The following is a 22400-nucleotide window of genomic DNA, read 5'->3' as shown; positions in this document are numbered from 1 at the left end:
ACAAGACAACAAATGGGAACATTGGTGAAGGGGGCTAATGGGGAGGTAATAACAAGTAGTGATGATGTGAGGAGATGGAGTGAGTATTTTGAAGGTTTGTTGAAAGTGTTTGATGATAGAGTGGCAGATATAGGGTGTTTTGGTCAAGGTGGCATGCGAAGTGAGAGGGTTAGGGAGAATGATTTGGTAAACAGAGAAGAGGTAGTAAAAGCTTTGCGGAAGATGAAAGCCAGCAAGGCCGTAGGTTTGGATGGTATTACAGTGGAATTTATTAAAAAAAGGGGTGACTGTGTTGTTGACTGGTTGGTAAGGATATTCAATGTATGTATGACCCAGGGTGAGGTGCCTGAGGATTGGCGGAATGCATGCATAGTGCCATTGTACAAAGGCAAAAGGGATAAAGGTGAGTTCTCAAATCACAGAGGTATAAGTTTGTTGAGTATTCCTGGGAAATTATTTTTTTTTTTTTTTTATTATACTTTGTCGCTGTCTCCCGCGTTTGCGAGGTAGCGCAAGGAAACAGACGAAAGAAATGGCCCAACCCCCCCCATACACATGTATATACATACGTCCACACACGCAAATATACATACCTACACAGCTTTCCATGGTTTACCCCAGACGCTTCACATGCCTTGATTCAATCCACTGACAGCACGTCAACCCCGGTATACCACATCGCTCCAATTCACTCTATTCCTTGCCCTCCTTTCACCCTCCTGCATGTTCAGGCCCCGATCACACAAAATCTTTTTCACTCCATCTTTCCACCTCCAATTTGGTCTCCCTCTTCTCCTCGTTCCCTCCACCTCCGACACATATATCCTCTTGGTCAATCTTTCCTCACTCATTCTCTCCATGTGCCCAAACCACTTCAAAACACCCTCTTCTGCTCTCTCAACCACGCTCTTTTTATTTCCACACATCTCTCTTACCCTTACATTACTCACTCGATCAAACCACCTCACACCACACATTGTCCTCCAACATCTCATTTCCAGCACATCCATCCTCCTGCGCACAACTCTATCCATAGCCCACGCCTCGCAACCATACAACATTGTTGGAACCACTATTCCTTCAAACATACCCATTTTTGCTTTCCGAGATAATGTTCTCGACTTCCACACATTCTTCAAGGCCCCCAGAATTTTCGCCCCCTCCCCCACCCTATGATCCACTTCCGCTTCCATGGTTCCATCCGCTGCCAGATCCACTCCCAGATATCTAAAACACTTCACTTCCTCCAGTTTTTCTCCATTCAAACTCACCTCCCAATTGACTTGACCCTCAACCCTACTGTACCTGATAACCTTGCTCTTATTCACATTTACTCCTAACTTTCTTCTTCCACACACTTTACCAAACTCAGTCACCAGCTTCTGCAGTTTCTCACATGAATCAGCCACCAGCGCTGTATCATCAGCGAACAACAACTGACTCACTTCCCAAGCTCTCTCATCCCCAACAGACTTCATACTTGCCCCTCTTTCCAAAACTCTTGCATTTACCTCCCTAACAACCCCATCCATAAACAAATTAAACAACCATGGAGACATCACACATCCCTGCCGCAAACCTACATTCACTGAGAACCAATCACTTTCCTCTCTTCCTACACGTACACATGCCTTACATCCTCGATAAAAACTTTTCACTGCTTCTAACAACTTTCCTCCCACACCATATATTCTTAATACCTTCCACAGAGCATCTCTATCAACTCTATCATATGCCTTCTCCAGATCCATAAATGCTACATACAAATCCATTATATGGGAGGGTATTGATTGAGAGGGTGAAAGCATGTACAGAGCATCAGATTGGGGAAGAGCAGTGTGGTTTCAGAAGTGGTAAAGGATGTGTGGATCAGGTGTTTGCTTTGAAAAATGTATGTGAGAAATACTTAGAAAAGCAAATGGATTTATATGGAGCATTTATGGATCTGGAGAAGGCATATGAGTGAGTTGATAGAGATGCTCTGTGGAAGGTATCAAGAATATATGGTGTGGGAGGCAAGTTGCTGGAAGCAGTGAAAAGTTTTTGTCAAGGGTGTAAGGCATGTGTACGAGTAGGAAGAGAGGAAAGTGATTGGTTCTCAGTGAATGTCGGTTTGTGGCAGGGGTGCGTGATGTCTCCAGGGTTGTTTAATTTGTTTATGGATGGGGTTGTTAGGGAGGTGAATGCAAGAGTTTTGGAGAGAAGGGCAAGTATGCAGTCTGTTGTGGATGAGAGGGCTTGGGAAGTGAGTCAGTTGTTGTTCGCTGATGATACAGCGCTGGTGGCTGATTAGGGTGAGAAACTGCAAAAGCTGGTGACTGAGTTTGGTAAAGTGTGTGAAAGAAGAAAGCTGTGAATAAATGAGAATAAGAGCAAGGTTATTAGGTACAGTAGGGTTGAGGGGCAAGTCAACTGGGAGGTAAGTTTGAATGGAGAAAAACTGGAGGATGTGGTGAAGTGTTTTAGATATCTGGAAGTGGATTTGGCAGCGGATGGAACCATGGAAGCGGTGAGTCACAGGGCGGGGAAAGGGGCGAAAGTTCTGGGAGCATTGAGAAATGCGTGGAAGGCGAGAACATTATCTCGGAAAGCAAAAATGGGTATGTTTGAAGGAATAGTGGTTCTAACAATGTTATATGGTCATGAGGCGTGGGCTATAGATAGGGTTGTGCGGAGGAGGGTGGATGTGTTGGAAATGAGATGTTTGAGGATAATATGTGGTGTGAGGTGGTTTGATTAAGTAATGAAAGGGTAAGAGAGATGTGGGGTAATAAAAAGAGTGTGGTTGAGAGAGCAGAAGAAGGTCTTTTGAAATGGTTTGGTCACATGGAGAGACCAAGGAATGGAGTGAATTGGAACGATGTGGTATACCAGGGTTGATGTGTTGTCAATGGATTGAACCAGGGCATGTGAAGCGTCTGGGGTAAACCATGGAAAGTTTTGTGGGGCCTGGATGTGGGTGAGGGAGCTGTGGTTTCAGTGCATTATACATAACAGCTAGAGACTGAGTGTGAACAAATGTGGCCTTTGTTGTCTTTTCCTCGTGCTACCTCACGCACATACGGGGGTTGGTGGTTCTAATTTCATGTGTGGCGGGGTGCCGAAGGGAATGAATGAAGGCAGCAAGTACATGTGTATAGATGTATATGTCTGTGTATGTATATATATGTATACGTTGAAATGTATAGGTATGTATATGTGCGTGTGTGGACATGCATGTATATGCATGTGTATGTGGGCCATTGTGGTTGGGCCATTGTTTCGTCAGCTTCCTTGAGCTACCTTGCTAATGTGAGAGACAGCGACAAAGTATTATAATTAATAAATATTATTATACATTATTATCATACTTGGTCGCTGTCTCCCGCGTTAGCGAGGTAGCGCAAGGAAACAGATGAAAGAATGGCCCATCCTACCAACACACATGTATATACATACACATCCACACACAGACATATACATATATACACATGTTAATGTGCTGAGAGGTGCAACTTGAGGGATGTCTAATCATTATCTTGTGGAGGCGAAGGTGAAGATTTGTAGAGGTTTTCAGAAAAGAAGATAGAATGTTGGGGTGAAGAGAGTGGTGAGAGTAAGTGAGCTTTGGAAGGAGACTTGTGTGAGGAAGTACCAGGAGAGAGTGAGTACAGAATGGAAAAAGGTGAGAACAAAGGACGTAAGGGGAGTGGGGGAGGAATGGGATGTATTTAGGGACGCAGTGATGGCTTGCGCAAAAGATGCTTGTGGCATGAGAAGCATGAGAGGTGGGCAAATCAGAAAGGGTAGTGAGTGGTGGAATGAAGAAGTAAGATTATTAGTAAAAGAGAAGAGAGATGCATTTGGACAATTTTTGCAGGGAAATAACACAAATGACTGGGAGATGTATAAAAGAAAGAGGCAGGAGGTCAAGAGAAAGGTGCAAGAGGTGAAAAAGAGGGCAAAGGAGAGTTGGGGTGAGAGAGAGTATCATTAAATTTTAGGGAGAATAAAAAGATGTTTTGGAAGGAGGTAAATAAAGTGCGTAAGACAAGGGAACAAATGGGAACTTCACTGATGGGGGCTGATGGGGAGGTGATAACAAGTAGTGGTGATGTGAGAAGGAGATGGAGTGAGTATTTTGAAGGTTTGTTAAATGTGTTTGATGATAAGAGTGGCAGATATAGGGTGTTTTGGTCGAGGTGGTGTGCAAAGTGAGAGGCTTAAGGAGAATGATTTGGTAAACAGAGAGGAGGTAGTAAAAGCTTTGGGGAAGATGAAAGCCGGTAAGGCAGCGGTTTTGGATGGTACTGCGGTGGAATTTATTAAAAAAGGGGGTGACTGTAATGTTGCCTGGTTGGTGAGGTTATCTAATGTATGTATGACTCATGGTGAGGTGCCTGAGGATTGGCGGAATGCTTGCATAGTGCCATTATACAAAAACAAAGGGGATAAAAGTGAGTGCTCAAATTACAGAGGTATAAGTTTGTTGAGTATTCCTGGGAAATTATATGGGAGGGTATTGATTGACAGGGTGAAGGCATGTACAGAGCATCAGATTGGGGAAGAGCAGTGTGGTTTCAGAAGTGGTAGAGGGTGTGTGGATCAGGTGTTTGCTTTGAAGAACGTATGTGAAAAATACTTAGAAAAGCAAATGGATTTGTATGTAGCATTATAGATCTGGAGAGGGCATATGATTGAGATGCTCTGTGGAAGGTATTAAGAAGATATGGTGTGGGAGGCAGGTTGTTAAAAGCAGTGAAAAGTTTTTATTGAGGATGTAAGGCATGTGTACATGTATGAAGAGAGGAAAGTGATTGGTTCTCAGTGAATGTTGGAACGTGAAGTGGGAGACCAAACTGGAGGTGGAAAGATGGAGTGAAAAAGATTTTGAGTGATCGGGGCCTGAACATGCAGGAGGGTGAAACGCGTGCAAGGAATAGAGTGAATTGGAACAATGTGGTATACCGGGGTCAACGTGCTGTCAATGGATTGAACCAGGGCATGTGAAGTGTCTGAGGTAAACCATGGAAAGTTCTGTGGAGCCTGAATGTGGAAAGGGAGCTGTGGTTTCAGTGCATTATCACATGACAGCTAGAGACTGGGTGTGAATGAATGTGGCCTTTGTTGTCTTTTCCTAGTGCTACCTTGCGCACATGAGGGGGGAGGGGGTTGTTATTTCATGTGTGGCGGGGTGGCGATAGGAATGAATTAAGGCAGACAGTATGAATTATGTATATGTACATGTATGTATATGTCTGTGTGTGTATATATATGTATACGTTGAGACATATAGGTATGCATATTTGCGTGTGTGGACCTGTATGTATATACATGTGTATGTGGGTGGGTTGGGCCACTCTTTCGTCTGTTTCCTTGCGCTACCTCACTAACGCGGGATACAGCGACAAAGCAAAATAAATACATGAATAACATAATTCATACTGTCAACCCACATTCATTCCCGTTGCCACCCCTCCACACATGAAATGAAAACCCTCTCCCCTCCCATGTGTGTGAGGAAGCGCTAGGAAAAGACAACAAAGGCCACATTCATTCACATTCAGTCTCTAGCTTAAGAGAAACAGAAGGATCTGCTTGTGGCATTTACTGACCCGGAGAAGGCATATGACATGGTTAATAGAGATGCTTTGTGAAAGGTCTTAAGAATATATGGTGAGGATGGTAAGCTGCTAAGAACATTGAGAAGTTTTTCTCAAAGGTGTAAGGCATGTGTTCGAGTAGGAGGAGAGGAGAGTGAATGGTTCTCACTGAAGGTCAGTCTGCAGCAGGAGGAGAGTGAATGGTTCTCACTGAAGGTCAGTTTGCAGCAGGAGTGTATGATGTAATGTGTCTGTTTAATTTGTTTATGGGTGGGATGGTGAGGGAAGTAAGTGCAAGAGTCTTGGAGAGACAGGAAAGTATGCAGCCTGTTGGGGATGAGAGGGGCCTGGAAAGTGAGTCAGCTGTTACTTGCCAATAATATATCACTGGTGGCTGATTCAAGTGAGAAATTGCAGAAGTTGGTGACTGAGTGTGCAAGGGTGTGTGAAAGGAGAAAGTTGAAAGCATATGTGAATAAAAGCCAGGTTATTAGGTTCAGCTGGGTTGAGGGACAAGTTAGTTGGGATGTAAGTTTGAATGGAGAAAAATTGGAGGAAATGAAGTTTTAGATATCTGGAAGAGGGCTTGGCAGTGAATGGAGCCATGGAAGTGGAAGTGGGTCACAGGTTGGGGGAGGGGGTGAAGGTTCTGAGAGCAATGAAGAATGTGTGGAAAGAACGAACTTTATCTTGGAAATCAAAAATGGTTATGTTTAAAGGAACAGTTGTTCCAACAATATTATTCAGTTGCAAGGCATGGACTATGTATAGAGTTGAGCATAGGGGGGTGGATGTTTTGGAAATGAAATGTTTGAGGACAATATGTGGTGTGAGGTTGTTTGATAGAGTAAGTTATGAAAGGGTATGAGAGATGTTCAGCAATAAAAAGAATGTGGATGAGAGAGCAGAAGAGGGTGTGTTGAAATGAGAGAGAAAAGGTTGACAAAAAAGATATGTGTGTCAGAAGTGAAGGAAACAAGGATAAGCGGGAGACCAAACTGGAGATGGAAGGATGGAGTAAAAGACTTTTAGTGACAAAGGCCTGAAAATGCAAAAGTGTGAAAGGAGTGCACTCAACCACTCACTTTTTATTACCCAACCTCTCTCTTACCCTTTTATTACTTACTAAACCAAACCACCTCACACTGCATATTGTTCACAAATATTTCATTCCCAAAGCATCCACCCTTATCTGCAGCCCATGCCTCACATTTATATTACATTCATGGGACTACTATACCTTCAAACATAATCATTTTTGCTCTCCCACTAACGACCTCTCTTTTCACACAAACTTTAATACTCCCAGAACTTTCGTCACCTCAACCATCCAATGACTCATGCTTCCATGATTCCATTTGCTGACATGTCCACTCCCACAAATCTACAATACTTAACTTCCTCCAATTTCTCTCCATTTAAACTCACACCCCAATCAACCTGTCCCTCTACCCTGCTGAACCTAATAACCTTGCTTTTATTCACATTAACTCTCAACTTCCTCATTTCACACACAATCCCAAACTTAGGTACCACCTTCTGCAGTTTCTAACTCAAATTTGCCAACAGTGCTGTGTCATCAGCAAACAAATGGCTCACTCCCAGAGCCCCCTTATCCCCTAGCGACTAGATGGGGAAAAGAGAGCTTCCTCACTGGAATCACTAAGTGTTGGGAGGTCATAAACATGATATTTCTGGGTAACACCCTGCAGAATCTCTTTCAAGTTCATTAGACAGACTGCACAGGGGAAAGAAAAACTATGCGTCCTCATCTCTACAACTTATGAGTAGCTGAATTCCTTAATCTTCCTTTCTACCAGTCTCTATCCTTAACCTGTTACCATCATGTGAATAATTTTCACCCAACTTAAGTTCTTATCCCCTTTTATGAAGTTGAAGAGCACTTACCTTTCTTAAAGACATGTTTCTTTTCTGTGGGAAAATCATCTGTCTCGTTCTCTTTATTTCTTCAAAAATGTCATTTACTTCCCTAAAGGTCATACTTTCATTAGGTAAAATATTCTTAACCTGTAAGTATACAAAATGAAACTTAAAATCTTATTCAAGAAAAGGTATCTTTCTCCATTTTCTTACAAATGCACATCTATTCAATTCCTACCATAAAACATGGTATCAAATTCATGGCCTACTCCAATCATCATGAAGGTATACCCTACATAACAGCAGCTCATTTACCAGACTTTTGCTACAGTGTAACTTATAAATCATGTTATAATACGTTACTACTAGCTATAATACGTTAAAACTTGTTGTAACAGTATTCTTGTTATCTAGCTATAAATTTCTGTCTACCTAAAAGTATACAAATAAAAATCTTCATATCCTTTCTAATCATTAAATAAAAGAGAAGAAGAAAAGAGACCAATATCCCTATAGACTAAAAGATAAGTCTATATCTATCTATATTTCCAATATGGGGTTGTTAGGGAGGTGAATGCAAGAGTTTTGGAAAGAGGGGCAAGTATGAAGTCTGTTGTGGATGAGAGAGCTTGGAAAGTGAGTCAGTTGTTCGCTGATGATACAGCACTGGTGGCTGATTCATGTGAGAAACTGCAGAAGCTGGTAACTGAGTTTGGTAAAGTGTGTGAAAGAAGAAAGCTGAGAGTAAATGTGAATAAGAGCAAGGTTATTAGGTACAGTAGGGTTGAGGGACAAGTCAATTGGGACGTGAGTTTGAATGGAGAAAAACTGGAGGAAGTGAAGTGTTTTAGATATCTGGGAGTGGATTTGGCAGCGGATCGAACCATGGAAGCGGAAGTGAATCATAGGATGGGGAGGGGGCGAAAGTTCTGGGAGTGCTGAAGAATGTGTGGAAGTCGAGAACATTTGGGAGCATTGAAGAATGTGTGGAAGTCGAGAACATTATCTCGGAAAGCAAAAATGGGTACATTTGAAGGAATAGTGGTTCCAACAATGTTATATGGTTGTGAGGCGTGGGCTATAGGTAGAGTTATGCGGGGGCAGGGTGGAGAGATGTTTGAGGACAATATGTGGTGTGAGGTGGTTTGATCGAGTAAGTAATAATAGGGTAAGAGAGATGTGTGGTAATAAAAAGGTGTGGTTAAGAGAGTAGAAGAGGGTGTTTTGAAATGGTTTGGTCACATGGAGAGATTGAGTGAGAAAAGATTGCCAAGAGGATATATGTGTCAGAGGTGGAGGGAAGGAGGAAAAGTGGGAGACCAAACTGGAGGTGGAAAGATGGAGTGAAAAAGATTATGAGTGATCGGGACCTGAACATGCAGGAGGGTGAAAGGCATGCAAGGAATAGAGTGAATTGGAACGATGTGGTATACCAGGGTCAATGTGCTGTCAATGGATTGAACCAGGGCATGTGAAGCGTCTGGGGTTAACCATGGAAAGTTCTGTGGGGCCTGGATGTGGAAAGGGAGCTGTGGTTTCGGTGCATTATTACATGACAGCTAGAGACTGAGTGTGAACGAATGTGGCCTTTGTTGTCTTTTCCTAGCGCTACCTCGCGCACACGAGGGGGGAGGGGGTTGTTATTTCATGTGTGGCGGGGTGGCGATGGAAATGAATAAAGGCAGACATTATGAATCATGTACATGTGTATATATGTATATGTCTGTGTGTGTATATATACGTATACGTTGATATGTATAGGTATGCATATTTTGCACGTGTGGACATGTATTATATACATGTGTATGTGAGTGGGTTGGGCCATTCTTTCGTCTGTTTCCTTGCGCTACCTCACTAAGGCGGGAGACAGCGACAAAGGAATATAAAATAAATATTTCCAATACCCATTCCCTTCTGGAACTCTCACAAGGTGACTGTGGCAAAAGAGTCTCCATAACTAAAGAACTCTGGTGCTGCTTCTTAGCTTTTAGTACCTCACAAGCCACAGGTAGAGGACAACTCTAGCACAGTGTCTTTAGAGGCTCCTACCTAATGCTGCTTGCAACCACTACCTAATGTTCTGCTTAATGTTCCAACCTACTCCTTATACCTAATGCCCCCATGCATAACTAACGTTTTATTCTTAATGCTTCTGCCCAATGTTCCTACCTACAACTTTTATTTACTGCTCCTACCATTTTTTCAAGAGGCAGAGATAGTGCAGTGCTTACTGAATGAAATTCTAGAATTATGAAAAATAAGTTGTTTAAGTGTTACATGTGACAAGGAGAGATTGTATGTTTTGGACAAAATGCCAGCAGTCCACATGCAGTTGAGGCAGAAAGAAAGACAGCTACCTGGGTCAGAGGAGTGTAACTTGACCATCACTGAAGTGCTGGCTCACTATGTAGACATCACTAACCCTCCCATACGTAGAAGGGTAGTATTGGTAATATACCTCCCTGGTCTGTGGATGCTGACCAACTACTACTTAACAGGGTACAGAGTACAAATCATACCACATTATCATTAAACTGCAGTACCAACATATTTATTTTTTATATTTATTATACTTTGTCGCTGTCTCCCACATTTGCGAGGTAGCGCAAGGAAACAGACGAAAGAAATGGCCCAACCCCCCCCCATACACATGTATATACATACGTCCACACACGCAAATATACATACCTACACAGCTTTCCATGGTATACCCCAGACGCTTCACATGCCTTGATTCAATCCACTGACAGCACGTCAACCCCGGTATACCACATCGCTCCAATTCACTCTATTCCTTGCCCTCCTTTCACCCTCCTGCATGTTCAGGCCCCGATCACACAAAATCTTTTTCACTCCATCTTTCCACCTCCAATTTGGTCTCCCTCTTCTCCTCGTTCCCTCCACCTCCGACACATATATCCTCTTGGTCAATCTTTCCTCACTCATTCTCTCCATGTGCCCAAACCACTTCAAAACACCCTCTTCTGCTCTCTCAACCACGCTCTTTTTATTTCCACACATCTCTCTTACCCTTACGTTACTCACTCGATCAAACCACCTCACACCACACATTGTCCTCAAACATTTCATTTCCAGCACATCCATCCTCCTGCGCACAACTCTATCCATAGCCCACGCCTCGCAACCATACAACATTGTTGGAACCACTATTCCTTCAAACATACCCATTTTTGCTTTCCGAGATAATGTTCTCGACTTCCACACATTCTTCAAGGCCCCCAGAATTTTCGCCCCCTCCCCCACCCTATGATCCACTTCCGCTTCCATGGTTCCATCCGCTGCCAGATCCACTCCCAGATATCTAAAACACTTCACTTCCTCCAGTTTTTCTCCATTCAAACTCACCTCCCAATTGACTTGACCCTCAACCCTACTGTACCTAATAACCTTGCTCTTATTCACATTTACTCTTAACTTTCTTCTTCCACACACTTTACCAAACTCAGTCACCAGCTTCTGCAGTTTCTCACATGAATCAGCCACCAGCGCTGTATCATCAGCGAACAACAACTGACTCACTTCCCAAGCTCTCTCATCCCCAACAGACTTCATACTTGCCCCTCTTTCCAAAACTCTTGCATTTACCTCCCTAACAACCCCATCCATAAACAAATTAAACAACCATGGAGACATCACACACCCCTGCCGCAAACCTACATTCACTGAGAACCAATCACTTTCCTGCCCAAATCATCAAACACATTTACGAGCTTACTGTAACAAAGTACTGCAATAAGCACTATGAAAACATGATTCAGAGTATCATATGCAGTAAAATGTTCTGTTCTTATCACACAAATATCAAAAGGTCTTCATGACCATAAGAACAAACAGAGCATTTCTCCTTGAGGGATTAAGATGGGGCAAAAATGTTTGTAAATGTAAATATAATGAGAAGAACAGAGAGATAAGTGCTTCGTCTGATGAAAGGAACCTTGATGTGCTGGCTTTTGGAGAAACTAAGCTGAAAAAATGAAAGAAGTAGAATGATTCAAAAATATTCAGGAGATGACGTCTGAGATTTGTAACAGAAAGAGGAAATGAGGGCTAAGACATCTTATGAAGAGAAGTACTGTCAGACTGTGTTAAAGAGTGAAGCAAAGTGAGCTTAATAGTGATGTGGATTAGACTGAAAGTATACACACTGTTAAAGACTTTATCTAATGTTACAAACATGAGAATGAATGGAGCATTTCTCCTCAAGGGCTCAGGATTGGGTGAAATGTTTGTAAATGTTAATACAGAGAGAAGAATGGAGAGACAAGGGATATATCTGATGAAAGGACTCTTGATGTTCTGGCTCTAAGTGAAACCAAGTTGAAAAAGGAAAGGCATATCATTTCTACTTGAAGGCTCAGGCTAAGGTGACGATGTTTAAGGATATAAACATAAGAAGAATGGAAAGACTAGGGCTATCTATCCATATCTCTGAGGCCCATTCCCTTTGGAAACTCCCTCAAGGAGGTTGCCATGGCAAATGTCTCCATAACTGGTGAACTCCAGTTATGTCTAATGAAAGGAGCCTTGATGATTTGGCTCTTGGTGAAACTAAGCTGAAAAATGAAAGGGGTAAAATAATTGGGAAATGTTCATGAGATAAAGTCAGAGATTAATAGAAGGCAAGAGCAAAGGAGGATTGAAATCTGACGAAAGAGAAGTACTATGGGACAATGTTAAAGAGTGTAACAAAGTGAGTTAGAATGAAAGTACACAAACAGTTAAAGACTGTATCTAAGGTATATACACTATTAAAGAAAGTAACTAAGGTACAGATAATGCTAGAGTGTAAAAAAGGTAAATATGGTGTTTAAGAATGTAACTAGGTGATTTCAAAAGTGAATTAGATGAAAAGTGTGCTGTAAAGATTGTGAAACAGAAAGGAGTGCATTTTGGGAAGAGCTGAGTGAGCACTTTGGCAATTTTGATGCATGAGATTGAAGCACAGAGTTAGGCTAACTATATGTAGAAGTGGGTGATGTGGCACCTGATGGCAAATTGTTGTTCATGGCCAAGATATCTGAATGCAAGAGATGGCGATGAGGCTACTGAGGGTAAAACTGAGGGGCATGGGGTCATGGTATAAAGGAAAGACTTTGTCGAGATGTGTGCTGTGGGGGGAATGATGATTGGGAATACTTGTTTAAAAAGAGTGCACATGAGTGAGTGAGGTTAGGGGTAGACAAGCATTACTGAATTGTGAAAAAAGTTGTGAAAGTAAATGAGCATGGAAAAGAGGCATGTGGCGAGAATGCTGAGAGTGAGTGAACAGCAGCAAAGGGTGAAAGTACCTGAAATGAGGGCAGTGGAAGAGGAGTGGAAGATATTTAGGGAAGCAGTGTTTGCACATCTGGATAAAACTGCAACATGTGTAAGGTGGGAAGTGGTCTTTTGAGAAAGGAAAACGAGCGGTGGAGTGAATAGTGCTGGAATGAATTAGTTAAAATTGCTACTGAAAGAGAAGACAAGAGGTGTATGAACAATACATATAGTGGAGTTCAAGTGAGAGGAGGAGTACGTTCAAAAAATCAGAAGATTGAAAGAAAGATACAAGAACCAAAAAGGAGATTAAACAGGAAAAGAGGTGAGAGGGTATCAATGAACTTCAGACAAACTGACAAATACTCTAAGAGGAGATGTTGTGTAAGGGGAACATGAAACCAAATGGGAATGAGTAAGGATAGCAGATGGGAAAGTAACCCTATCTTATATCATGAGGGCCAATCTTCCCCTTCCTTTGCCTTCTCTTTTCCTCTATATAGTCATGTACCCCTGTGTGTGTGTGTACATGTGTAATTACCTTTTTGTATTGTACATGGAGGGAAGTATATACTCATAAGGACCCATCATTTGAATATTCTCTATCATCATACAACTTCCTGCATTTATGCATGTTGTCTGCATTAATCATGTCCTCAGTCATTCTGTTCCAATCATCCACCACTTTTATCCTAAAAAATACTTCTTTACATCTTTTTAACAAGTTTCTTCCTTAATTTCATTTTGTGTCATCTGGTTGCTCTGTCCCTACATCTCTTGAAGAACTGTTCCTTGTTATAGCATCGATCTCTTTTAAAAAACTGAGGGTTGTGATTGTCACCCCTTGGTCTTCTCTCTTCTAAGATGGGCAAATTTAAAGCCTTGATAACCAGCCCCTCTCATCCCCTACGGACTGCATACTTGCTCCTCTCTCTGAGACTCTGGCATTTATCTGCCCCACCACCCCATCCATAAACAAATCAAACATCAATGGTACGATCACACCCCTGTTGCAGTCTAACTTTCACCTGGAACCACTCTCTTTCCTCTCTTCCTACTCATACATATGCCTTAAACCTTTGATTAAAACTTCTCACTGCTCCAAGCACCTTTCCTTCCACACCATACATTCTTATGACCTTTAACAAAGAATCTCCAAATATGTAAAGTCAAATAAAAATCCACCTTTTACTTCAATCATTTCTCACAAACATTCTTTAAAGTAAACACCTGATCCACGCATCCTTCACCATTTCTGAAACCACAATGTTCCTCCAATCTGATGCTCTGTACATGCTTCATCCTCTAGAATCATTACTCTCCTATACAATTTACTAAGATAATCTAAGTGACTGACCCCCCTCCATGTGCTAAGCGTTTGCCTGACTATTTGTATTTGTTAAATTAATATTTTTCATGACCATCTAATTTTTTTCTTTTACACATGGCTGTGTTAAAAGAGGTTGACAAAGAGGATATATGTGTTAGAAGTGGAGGGGACATGTAGAGGCGGGGGAGAACAAATTGGACATGGAAGGAAAGAGTGTAAACTACTGTGAGAGCTTGGGGCCAGAACATGCAGTAGGTTGAACAGCATGCAAAGATTAACATAAACTGGAGTGATGTGGTATACAGGGGGTTATGTGATGTCAATGGACTGAACCAGTGTATACGAAGCATCAGGGGGAAATCACGGATAGGTCCATGGGGCCTGGTTTTGGATGGCGGCTGTGATTTCAGTGCATTACACATGAAATAGAGAATGGATGCAAGTAAATAAAGCCTTTCTTCATCTCTTTCTGGCACTAACTTGCAAATGCAGGTAATGTGAAAAAATATGAAAGAAAAAGAAGTAAAGGATATGGCATCAGCAGATAGTAAAGATGCATACAACCTTTTGTTTAAATCTACAACTTCATTAAGACAAACAAAAGGATATTCAGAGCTACCAAACTCATTTACAGTTCGATGGTTTACATAAACCTTATCCACAGGACCAAAACAACTGCTCTTATGAACGTATTATATTTACTATGCATGCAGTACTTTTAATTTCTATCAAACTTTTTCTATTCATACATACATAACCTACAAAAAGGGTAAAATCAAATACTCACATGATCAAACTTTTGTTTCAAGGTCTCAGCATAAAAGGGTTGTACCATATCCAACTTATGAATAATTTTACTAATAATACAGTGTAGTTTACTTTTGGAAGATAATAACAAATGAGGGTGTTGAACCAAATGAGTTGCAGCTCTACCAAATCTGAAAGCAATTTCAACCTGGTAATCATTTGCAAAATTTTTTCCACAATATGTTAATATAGACTATAAGATCCCCCTACCCCCCTTTTTCTTGTATCTAAATTTCTAAAATATGGAAGAGAAGTTGCTGAATCAAAAGGAGGAAGTGAAAGGAATTTAGAGAATTCTGAAGAAATCATGAATACAGGAGAAGGCACAGCAGCAATTGTCACATACATGAGTATGGAGGATACAAGGAAAAGATACAAACGTAGGGGCCAATACCAAGAAGAGAGGTAAAGAGGGTAATAATGAGGTAAAGGTAGGAAAAGCACTAGAGTGGATGAGATTGCACCTGAAATGGTGTAGTATGGAAGAGAAAGTGTGATAGAATGGGTGCATTTGATATGCAGTTTAGCAAAGAAGCAGATGGTTGTGCTTGAGGATTGGGTGAAAGCTATTATCGTTCTTTCATTCAAAGGAAATTGTGTTGAGGATGTACGTAACAATTATATGGGAATAAGTCTGTGAAATGTCTAGAGTAAACCATGGAAAGTTTTGTGGGCTCTGGATGTGGAAAGGAAGCTGTGGTTTTGGTGCACTATACATGAACAGCTAGAGACTGAGTGTGAACGGATGTGGCCTTTGTTGTCTTTTCCTAGCACTACCTCACACGCGTGTGGGGGGAGGGGGTTGTTGTTTCATGTGTGGCAGGGTGGCAATGGAATGAAAAAAGGCAGCAAGTATGAATTATGTACATGTGTATATATGTACAAGGTTATTAGGTACAGTAGGGGTGAGGGTCAAGTCAATTGGGAGGTGAGTTTGAATGGAGAAAAACTGGAGGAAGTGAAGTGTTTTAGATATCTGGGAGTGGATCTGGCAGCGGATGGAACCATGGAAGCGGAAGTGGATCATAGGGTGGGGGAGGGGGCGAAAATTTTGGGAGCCTTGAAAAATGTGTGGAAGTCGAGAACATTATCTCGGAAAGCAAAAATGGGTATGTTTGAAGGAATAGTGGTTCCAACAATGTTGTATGGTTGCGAGGCGTGGGCTATGGATAGAGATGTGCGCAGGAGGATGGATGTGCTGGAAATGAGATGTTTGAGGACAATGTGTGGTGTGAGGTGGTTTGATCGAGTGAGTAACGTAAGGGTAAGAGAGATGTGTGGAAATAAAAAGAGCGTGGTTGAGAGAGCAGAAGAGGGTGTTTTGAAATGGTTTGGGCACATGGAGAGAATGAGTGAGGAAAGATTGACCAAGAGGATATATGTGTCGGAGGTGGAGGGAACGAGGAGAAGAGGGAGACCAAATTGGAGGTGGAAAGATGGAGTGAAAAAGATTTTGTGTGATCGGGGCCTGAACATGCAGGAGGGTGAAAGGAGGGCAAGGAATAGAGTGAATTGGAGCCATGTGGTATACAGGGGTTGACGTGCTGTCAGTGGATTGAATCAAGGCATGTGAAGCGTCTGGGGTAAACCATGGAAAGCTGTGTAGGTATGTATATTTGCGTGTGTGGACGTGTGTATGTACATGTGTATGGGGGGGGGGGTTGGGCCATTTCTTTCGTCTGTTTCCTTGCGCTACCTCGCAAACGCGGGAGACAGCGACAAAGTATAAAAAAAAAAAAAAAAAAAAAAAAAAAAAAAGTATATATGTATATGTCTGTGTATGTTTTTTTTTTTTTTTTTTTTTTTGCTTTGTTGCTGTCTCCCGCGTTTGTGAGGTAGCGCAAGGAAACAGACGAAAGAAATGGCCCAACCCACCCCCATACACAATGTATATACATACACGTCCACACACGCAAATATACATACCTATACATCTCAATGTACACATATATATATACACACAGACACATACATATATACCCATGCACACAATTCACACTGTCAGCCTTTATTCATTCCCATCGCCACCTTGCCACACATGGAATACCATCCCCCTCCCCCCTTATGTGTGCGAGGTAGCACTAGGAAAAGACAACAAAGGCCCCATTCGTTCACACTCAGTCTCTAGCTGTCATGCAATAATGCCCGAAACCACAGCTCCCTTTCCACATCCAGGCCCCACACAACTTTCCATGGTTTACCCCACACGCTTCACATGCCCTGATTCAATCCACTGACAGCACGTCAACCCCGGTATACCACATCGATCCAATTCACTCTATTCCTTGCCCGCCTTTCACCCTCCTGCATGTTCAGGCCCCGGTCACACAAAATCTTTTTCACACCATCTTTCCACCTCCAATTTGGTCTCCCACTTCTCCACGTTCCCTCCACCTCTGACACATATATCCTCTTGGCCATTCTTTCCTCACTCATTCTCTCCATGTGACCAAACCATTTCAAAACACCCTCTTCTGCTCTCTCAACCACACCCTTTTTATTACCACACATCTCTTACCCTTTCATTACTTAATCATACCACCTCACACCACATATTGTTCTGAGGAGATGCAGGCAATAATTCCCCACTTTTTGTAAACAGCGTCCATCTCCTTGATGTCTAGATTGTGATAACTTGGGATTTTCCCATGTAGGTTCAAATCCTACTCTGCGCCATGTAAGAGGTGCAATAACAGCAGGTAGGCCAACCTCACTTTATCATAAAGAAATATTTTTTCACACAAAAGGGGTGGCATCAACTCTATCTCAATCTGACTCCTACCTCCAACTGCCCGGTAACATTCCCACCCTGCTAGGTGCCTGCCACCCAACTATCGTACCACACACTAAACCCTACAGTGATAGAGAAGTTAAAAGAAAGCATGTGAACTTAAATGAGGCACAGAAATAGTTTACATTCTATTCAACGGACTTTCGGCATTAAAGGACACCCCTTCCCCCTAATAGTTGGTTGAACCGAGGGTTTACCGTATATCAGTTAGTATGTAATCCAATGACAACTGCTGACCATCCTTCCTGCTTACATTTGCATACTTATGCATGCTCCTCTTTTTAAACCAGGTACTCCCCAATCACCAGCAACCTTCTCAGCACAAAACTCTGCAAGCTGTTCACCACTTCCATTCCCATCACTGAATATCCCATGCCTGCAAATTATACCCTAACCACCACAATGCTTACCTTCACATTCAAAACACCTATCACTAACACCAGGTTTCTTCTGATTGCTTCACATTACCCGATTCAGTCTGATGACAGCACATCAGCCCCTGTATACAATACTGGTCCAATCTACTCTGTCTAAGCCTTAAATGAAATACTGAGAAGATACTGAAAGGAAAAAGAAGAGACAAGGAAAAGTATCACAAATTTGGAGGAAGTGAAAAACCTGTCTTTTATAAAATGTGCCAGGTCATAGTTATTGGGAAAGACATAAGTAGGCAAAGAGTTCCACAGCTTCTAAGTATAGGGAAAGGAATAGCTACCAAAATGGCCCACCCTTGAGTTACCAGTGGCCACACAGTAATCATGTGATACAGCAGTTTGCCAAGTATCATGTGGTCTCACTTGCGGTGGGAGCATACAAGCAGCTAGCTCTTGGGGGCAAAATCCAAAGTAACAGTTATAGGAGAGGGAAATAGAACCAACACTGCTGCATAGGGCAAGAGGCTCAAGTTGTGAAGTCAGCCTAGGAGAGTTTATAAGTTGGACTGCTTTCACCTAAACTCTGTCAAGTAAGGATGTAAAGCAGGAACCATCCAAGTACTCCATACAATGACTATTCCATCTTTTGTATAAATGGAGCAATGTGGGGTTTCCATGAAAAAGTGGATGTTACAGCAAAACCAAATATGTTTACTAGGTTAAGGGGTGGAATTACAGGAATTACAGAACTGTCAAAGGAGAAACAAGAGTTGTAAGAGGCTTCAATAAAGAAATGGATTGAAACTAGGTCTTGAAGGCATTTAACTTAACAGGTGAAGCCCTGAACACTCAAATCTTTTCTACTCTATCTTTCCATCTCTCATTCCCAATTTGCCCAGTTCTAAAACATGTGACAGAAGAAAAAGCCAGGTGAGGAGCGCTCATCCTATTCAAAGGTTCAAGTTAGGATATCTGAATACATGTGGATGAAACAAAGATGAAAAAAAAGGGAAAGGTAATATGCTTAAAGAGAGGACCCTGGCTGTTGTAGCCATAAGTGAAACAAAGTTCAAGGGTGGCAGGGTTGCTGATTGGCTGGTAAGGACTTTCATTGTAGGTATAGCTCAAGGAGAAGCGCTTGTGGATTGGCAGAATGCCTGTGTAGTGTCGCTGCATAAAAGTAAGAGAAACAAAGCTGATTGCTTGAAATACAGAGGTACAAGTATGTTGAGTGAACCAGTTAAATTTTATGGGAGTGGTAAGCACAGAGCATCAGACTGATGAGCACCATCGCGACTTCATACATGGTAGAGAATGAGTGGATTAAGAGTCAGTTTCAAAGAATTTTATGGGACATCATTAATGAAATGGAAGGCTACTTATATGGCACTTATGGACTTTGAGAAAGCATATATGGGTGACAGAGATGCTTTGTGGAAGATGTTACAAATACTGGATGTGGGAAGAAAGTTGGTAAAAGCAGTAAGGAGTGTCTATCAAGACAGCAAACTATGTATGATCACACTCGTTAAAATAATGTAACTGCACAAAGTTGTATAGGAGCTGCTGTATATCAGTATGAAATATAAGGAGGTTCCTTTGTACTTACCTAAGAGTAGCATGAGTCTGCTGGTAGTCAGCAGGGTCACAAACACAAATAAATACAGAATTAGCTTTTCTAACTAATGCCTCACGAAGCAGCTGTGTCATTGTTGACTGGCGACTGTCATATAGTTCACTGGAAGAAGTATTCTGATTAGCATATACATTATCAACCAAAGTTATTTTGAAAAAATTCAGAAGCAATTTATGACAGTATATGAGAAAACAAGAAAACAACCTCAAAAAAATGCTTTGCAGCTCAAAAGGCATTTAACATTCTCAGATATCCACTTACCATCATTCTCCTGTCTTAACTAACTTTCTTAAATCATCATCCCTCCAGCTTCTTTCTTTTGCTCATTACTGTTGTAATCTTTATTCTAAACAGTGCTAAAGTAAGTCCATATCAATTATGGACAAGGTTTTGCCATGATGGCAAGGCCAGCATGAAGCCCTCTGTATTTCTTGCTTCATGAATAAGAGTATATCTATCTGCTGCCACCTGCATTACAATTACCTACTCTGGTTCATCTGGGACAGGGTTCATATGACAAGCATTCTTTCATACGTTTCTACAGTCATCCTATGCATATTTCTTATTTCTTCTAACAGCATATGAACAGTTGCTCCAGATTCTAGGTTGGGCTGTTGTATAATTCCGTCTGATTTACTTTTGGTATATTCCACAGTATTCTTGAAGATCTAATGACTATCTTCCTTGCTAAGAGGCTTTCATGTTTAAAGCATTTTCTTTTATTCCTTCTATCTATGACAAAGCATATACTATCACATATCTTTCTTACTTCTGAACTATATAGTTGCAGTTCTTTCAGTGCTTCATGGTAGCGCATATGTTCAATTTCTTCAATTTTGCCCATAAAGTGATTTTGGATTCTCTCTTATTCTGTCTTGCTGGTGCCCATATGACACAGAAGGATTCAATTTCTTATCCTGTATCAACAAAAGGCATATGATAGGGATGATAGAGATGCTTTGTGAAAGGTATTAAGAATGTACATTGTGTAAGGTAAGCTGCTAGAAGCAGTGATTCATTTTCATCATGGAGTAAAGCATGTGTATGTGTATGAAGAGAAGAGATTGGTTCCCAGTGAAGGAAGGTCTGTGGCAGGGGTGTGTGATGTCACCATGATTCTTTAATTTGTTTATGAATGGGGTGGTCAGGGAGGTAAATGCAAGAGTTTTGGAGTGAGGGGCAAGTATGCAGTCTGTTGTGGGTGAGAGGGCCTGGGAAATGAGTCAGTTGTAGTCTGCTGATGATACAGCACTGGTGGCTGATTTAAGTGAGAAACTGCAGAAGTTGGTGACTGAGTTTGGAAAGTGTGTGTGAAAGAAGAAAGACACAGACAAAGGCTGCATCAGCTTAAGTCCATTTTCTAGCTGTCATTGTTAATGTAAACACAGCAGCTCCCTATCTACAACTAAGCCTTAAAGGTCTTTTCATGGCTTATCCCAGTCATTTCACATGCCCTGGTTCAGTTCACTGACCCCATATATCAAATCATTCCAATTCTGCCTATCTCACACATGCCTTTTACCCTCCTGCATGTTCAGGCCCCTACTGCTCAAAATCTTTTTCACTCCATCTTTCCACTTCTAGTTTGGTCTCCCCATTCTCCTTGTTCCCCCCACTACTGACATGTATATCCTCTTAACAACCTCTCACTCATTCTCTCCATATGTCCAGACCTTTTCTGCATACCCTCTTCAGCTCTCTCAACCACACTCTTTTTCTAACCACACCTCTCCCTCACCCTTTCATTATTTACAAGATCAAACCACCTCACACTACATGTTGTCCTCAAACATTTCATTTCCAATACATCAACCCTCCTCTGCACAGTCTTATCTACAGCCCATGCCTTGCATCCAAGTAATAATGTTGGGACTACTATACCTTCAAACATACCGATTTTTGCCCTCCCAGATATTGATCTTTCCACACATTCTTTATATCGCCAAGAACCTTCACTCCCTTACCTATCCGATGATTCACTTCCACTTCTATGGTTCCATTTCCTACCACATACACTTGAGAGTATTAAAAACACTTCTTTTCCTCTAATATTTCCCCATTCAAACTCACACCCTAACTACCCTTTCTTTCAACTCTGCTAGACCTAATAACTTATTTTCATTCACATTTATTCTCAACTTCCTCCTTTCACACACCCTTCCAAACTCAGTCACCAACTTTTGTAGTTTCTCACTCAAATCTGCCACCAGTGCTATATCATCAGCAAACAACAACTCGCTCACTTCCCAGGTTCTTTTATACTCTACACACTGCATACACACCTCTCTCTTCAGTACTCTCATGTTTACCTCCCTCATTACCCCAACAATAAAGAAATTAAACAGCCATGGTGACATCACACACCCTTACCACAGACCAATGATCACTTGAAACAATTAATTCTCCTCTCTTCCTGTTCGTGCACATGCCTTAGACTCCTGATGAAAATTGTTCACTGTTTCTAACATCTTACCTCCCACATTGTATATGCTTTCACAAAGCATCTCCATCAACTCTATCATGTGCTTTATCCAGATCCATAAATGCCACATACAAACCTATACATTTTTCTGATTTTTTTCCACATTCTTCAATGCAAACAACTGATCTAGACATTCTCTACCAATTCTGAAACCACACTGTTCCTCCCCAGTCCGATGCTATCCTCTCATACAAATTACCAGGTGCAATAAACAAACTTATACCTCTGTAGTTTAAACAT

General features: G+C 41.6%; 1 protein-coding gene across 2 annotated transcripts in view; it reads right to left on the bottom strand.

Annotated features, from left to right (window-relative positions):
- Nucleotides 1–21954, bottom strand: part of LOC139759959 (uncharacterized) — a 79312-nt gene extending 57358 nt beyond the window's left edge. The window contains exons 1-3 of one of the 2 annotated variants that reach the window (XM_071682659.1): nucleotides 19652–21954; nucleotides 14858–15008; nucleotides 7491–7610 (exon numbers count right to left, since the gene is read on the bottom strand). In XM_071682659.1, the coding sequence (XP_071538760.1) occupies nucleotides 7491–7610; nucleotides 14858–15008; nucleotides 19652–19914 (534 nt within the window). In that variant the 5' untranslated portion in view covers nucleotides 19915–21954. The remainder of the gene's footprint in view (nucleotides 1–7490; nucleotides 7611–14857; nucleotides 15009–19651) is intronic. The other variant, XM_071682660.1, reaches the window with a different exon arrangement.
- Between the last annotated feature and the right edge of the window lie 446 nt (nucleotides 21955–22400).

The sequence above is a fragment of the Panulirus ornatus genome, chromosome 34 (assembly GCF_036320965.1).
Source record: "Panulirus ornatus isolate Po-2019 chromosome 34, ASM3632096v1, whole genome shotgun sequence".
Taxonomy (NCBI): Eukaryota; Metazoa; Arthropoda; class Malacostraca; order Decapoda; family Palinuridae; genus Panulirus; species Panulirus ornatus.
This window is presented reverse-complemented; position numbering and strand designations above follow the sequence as displayed.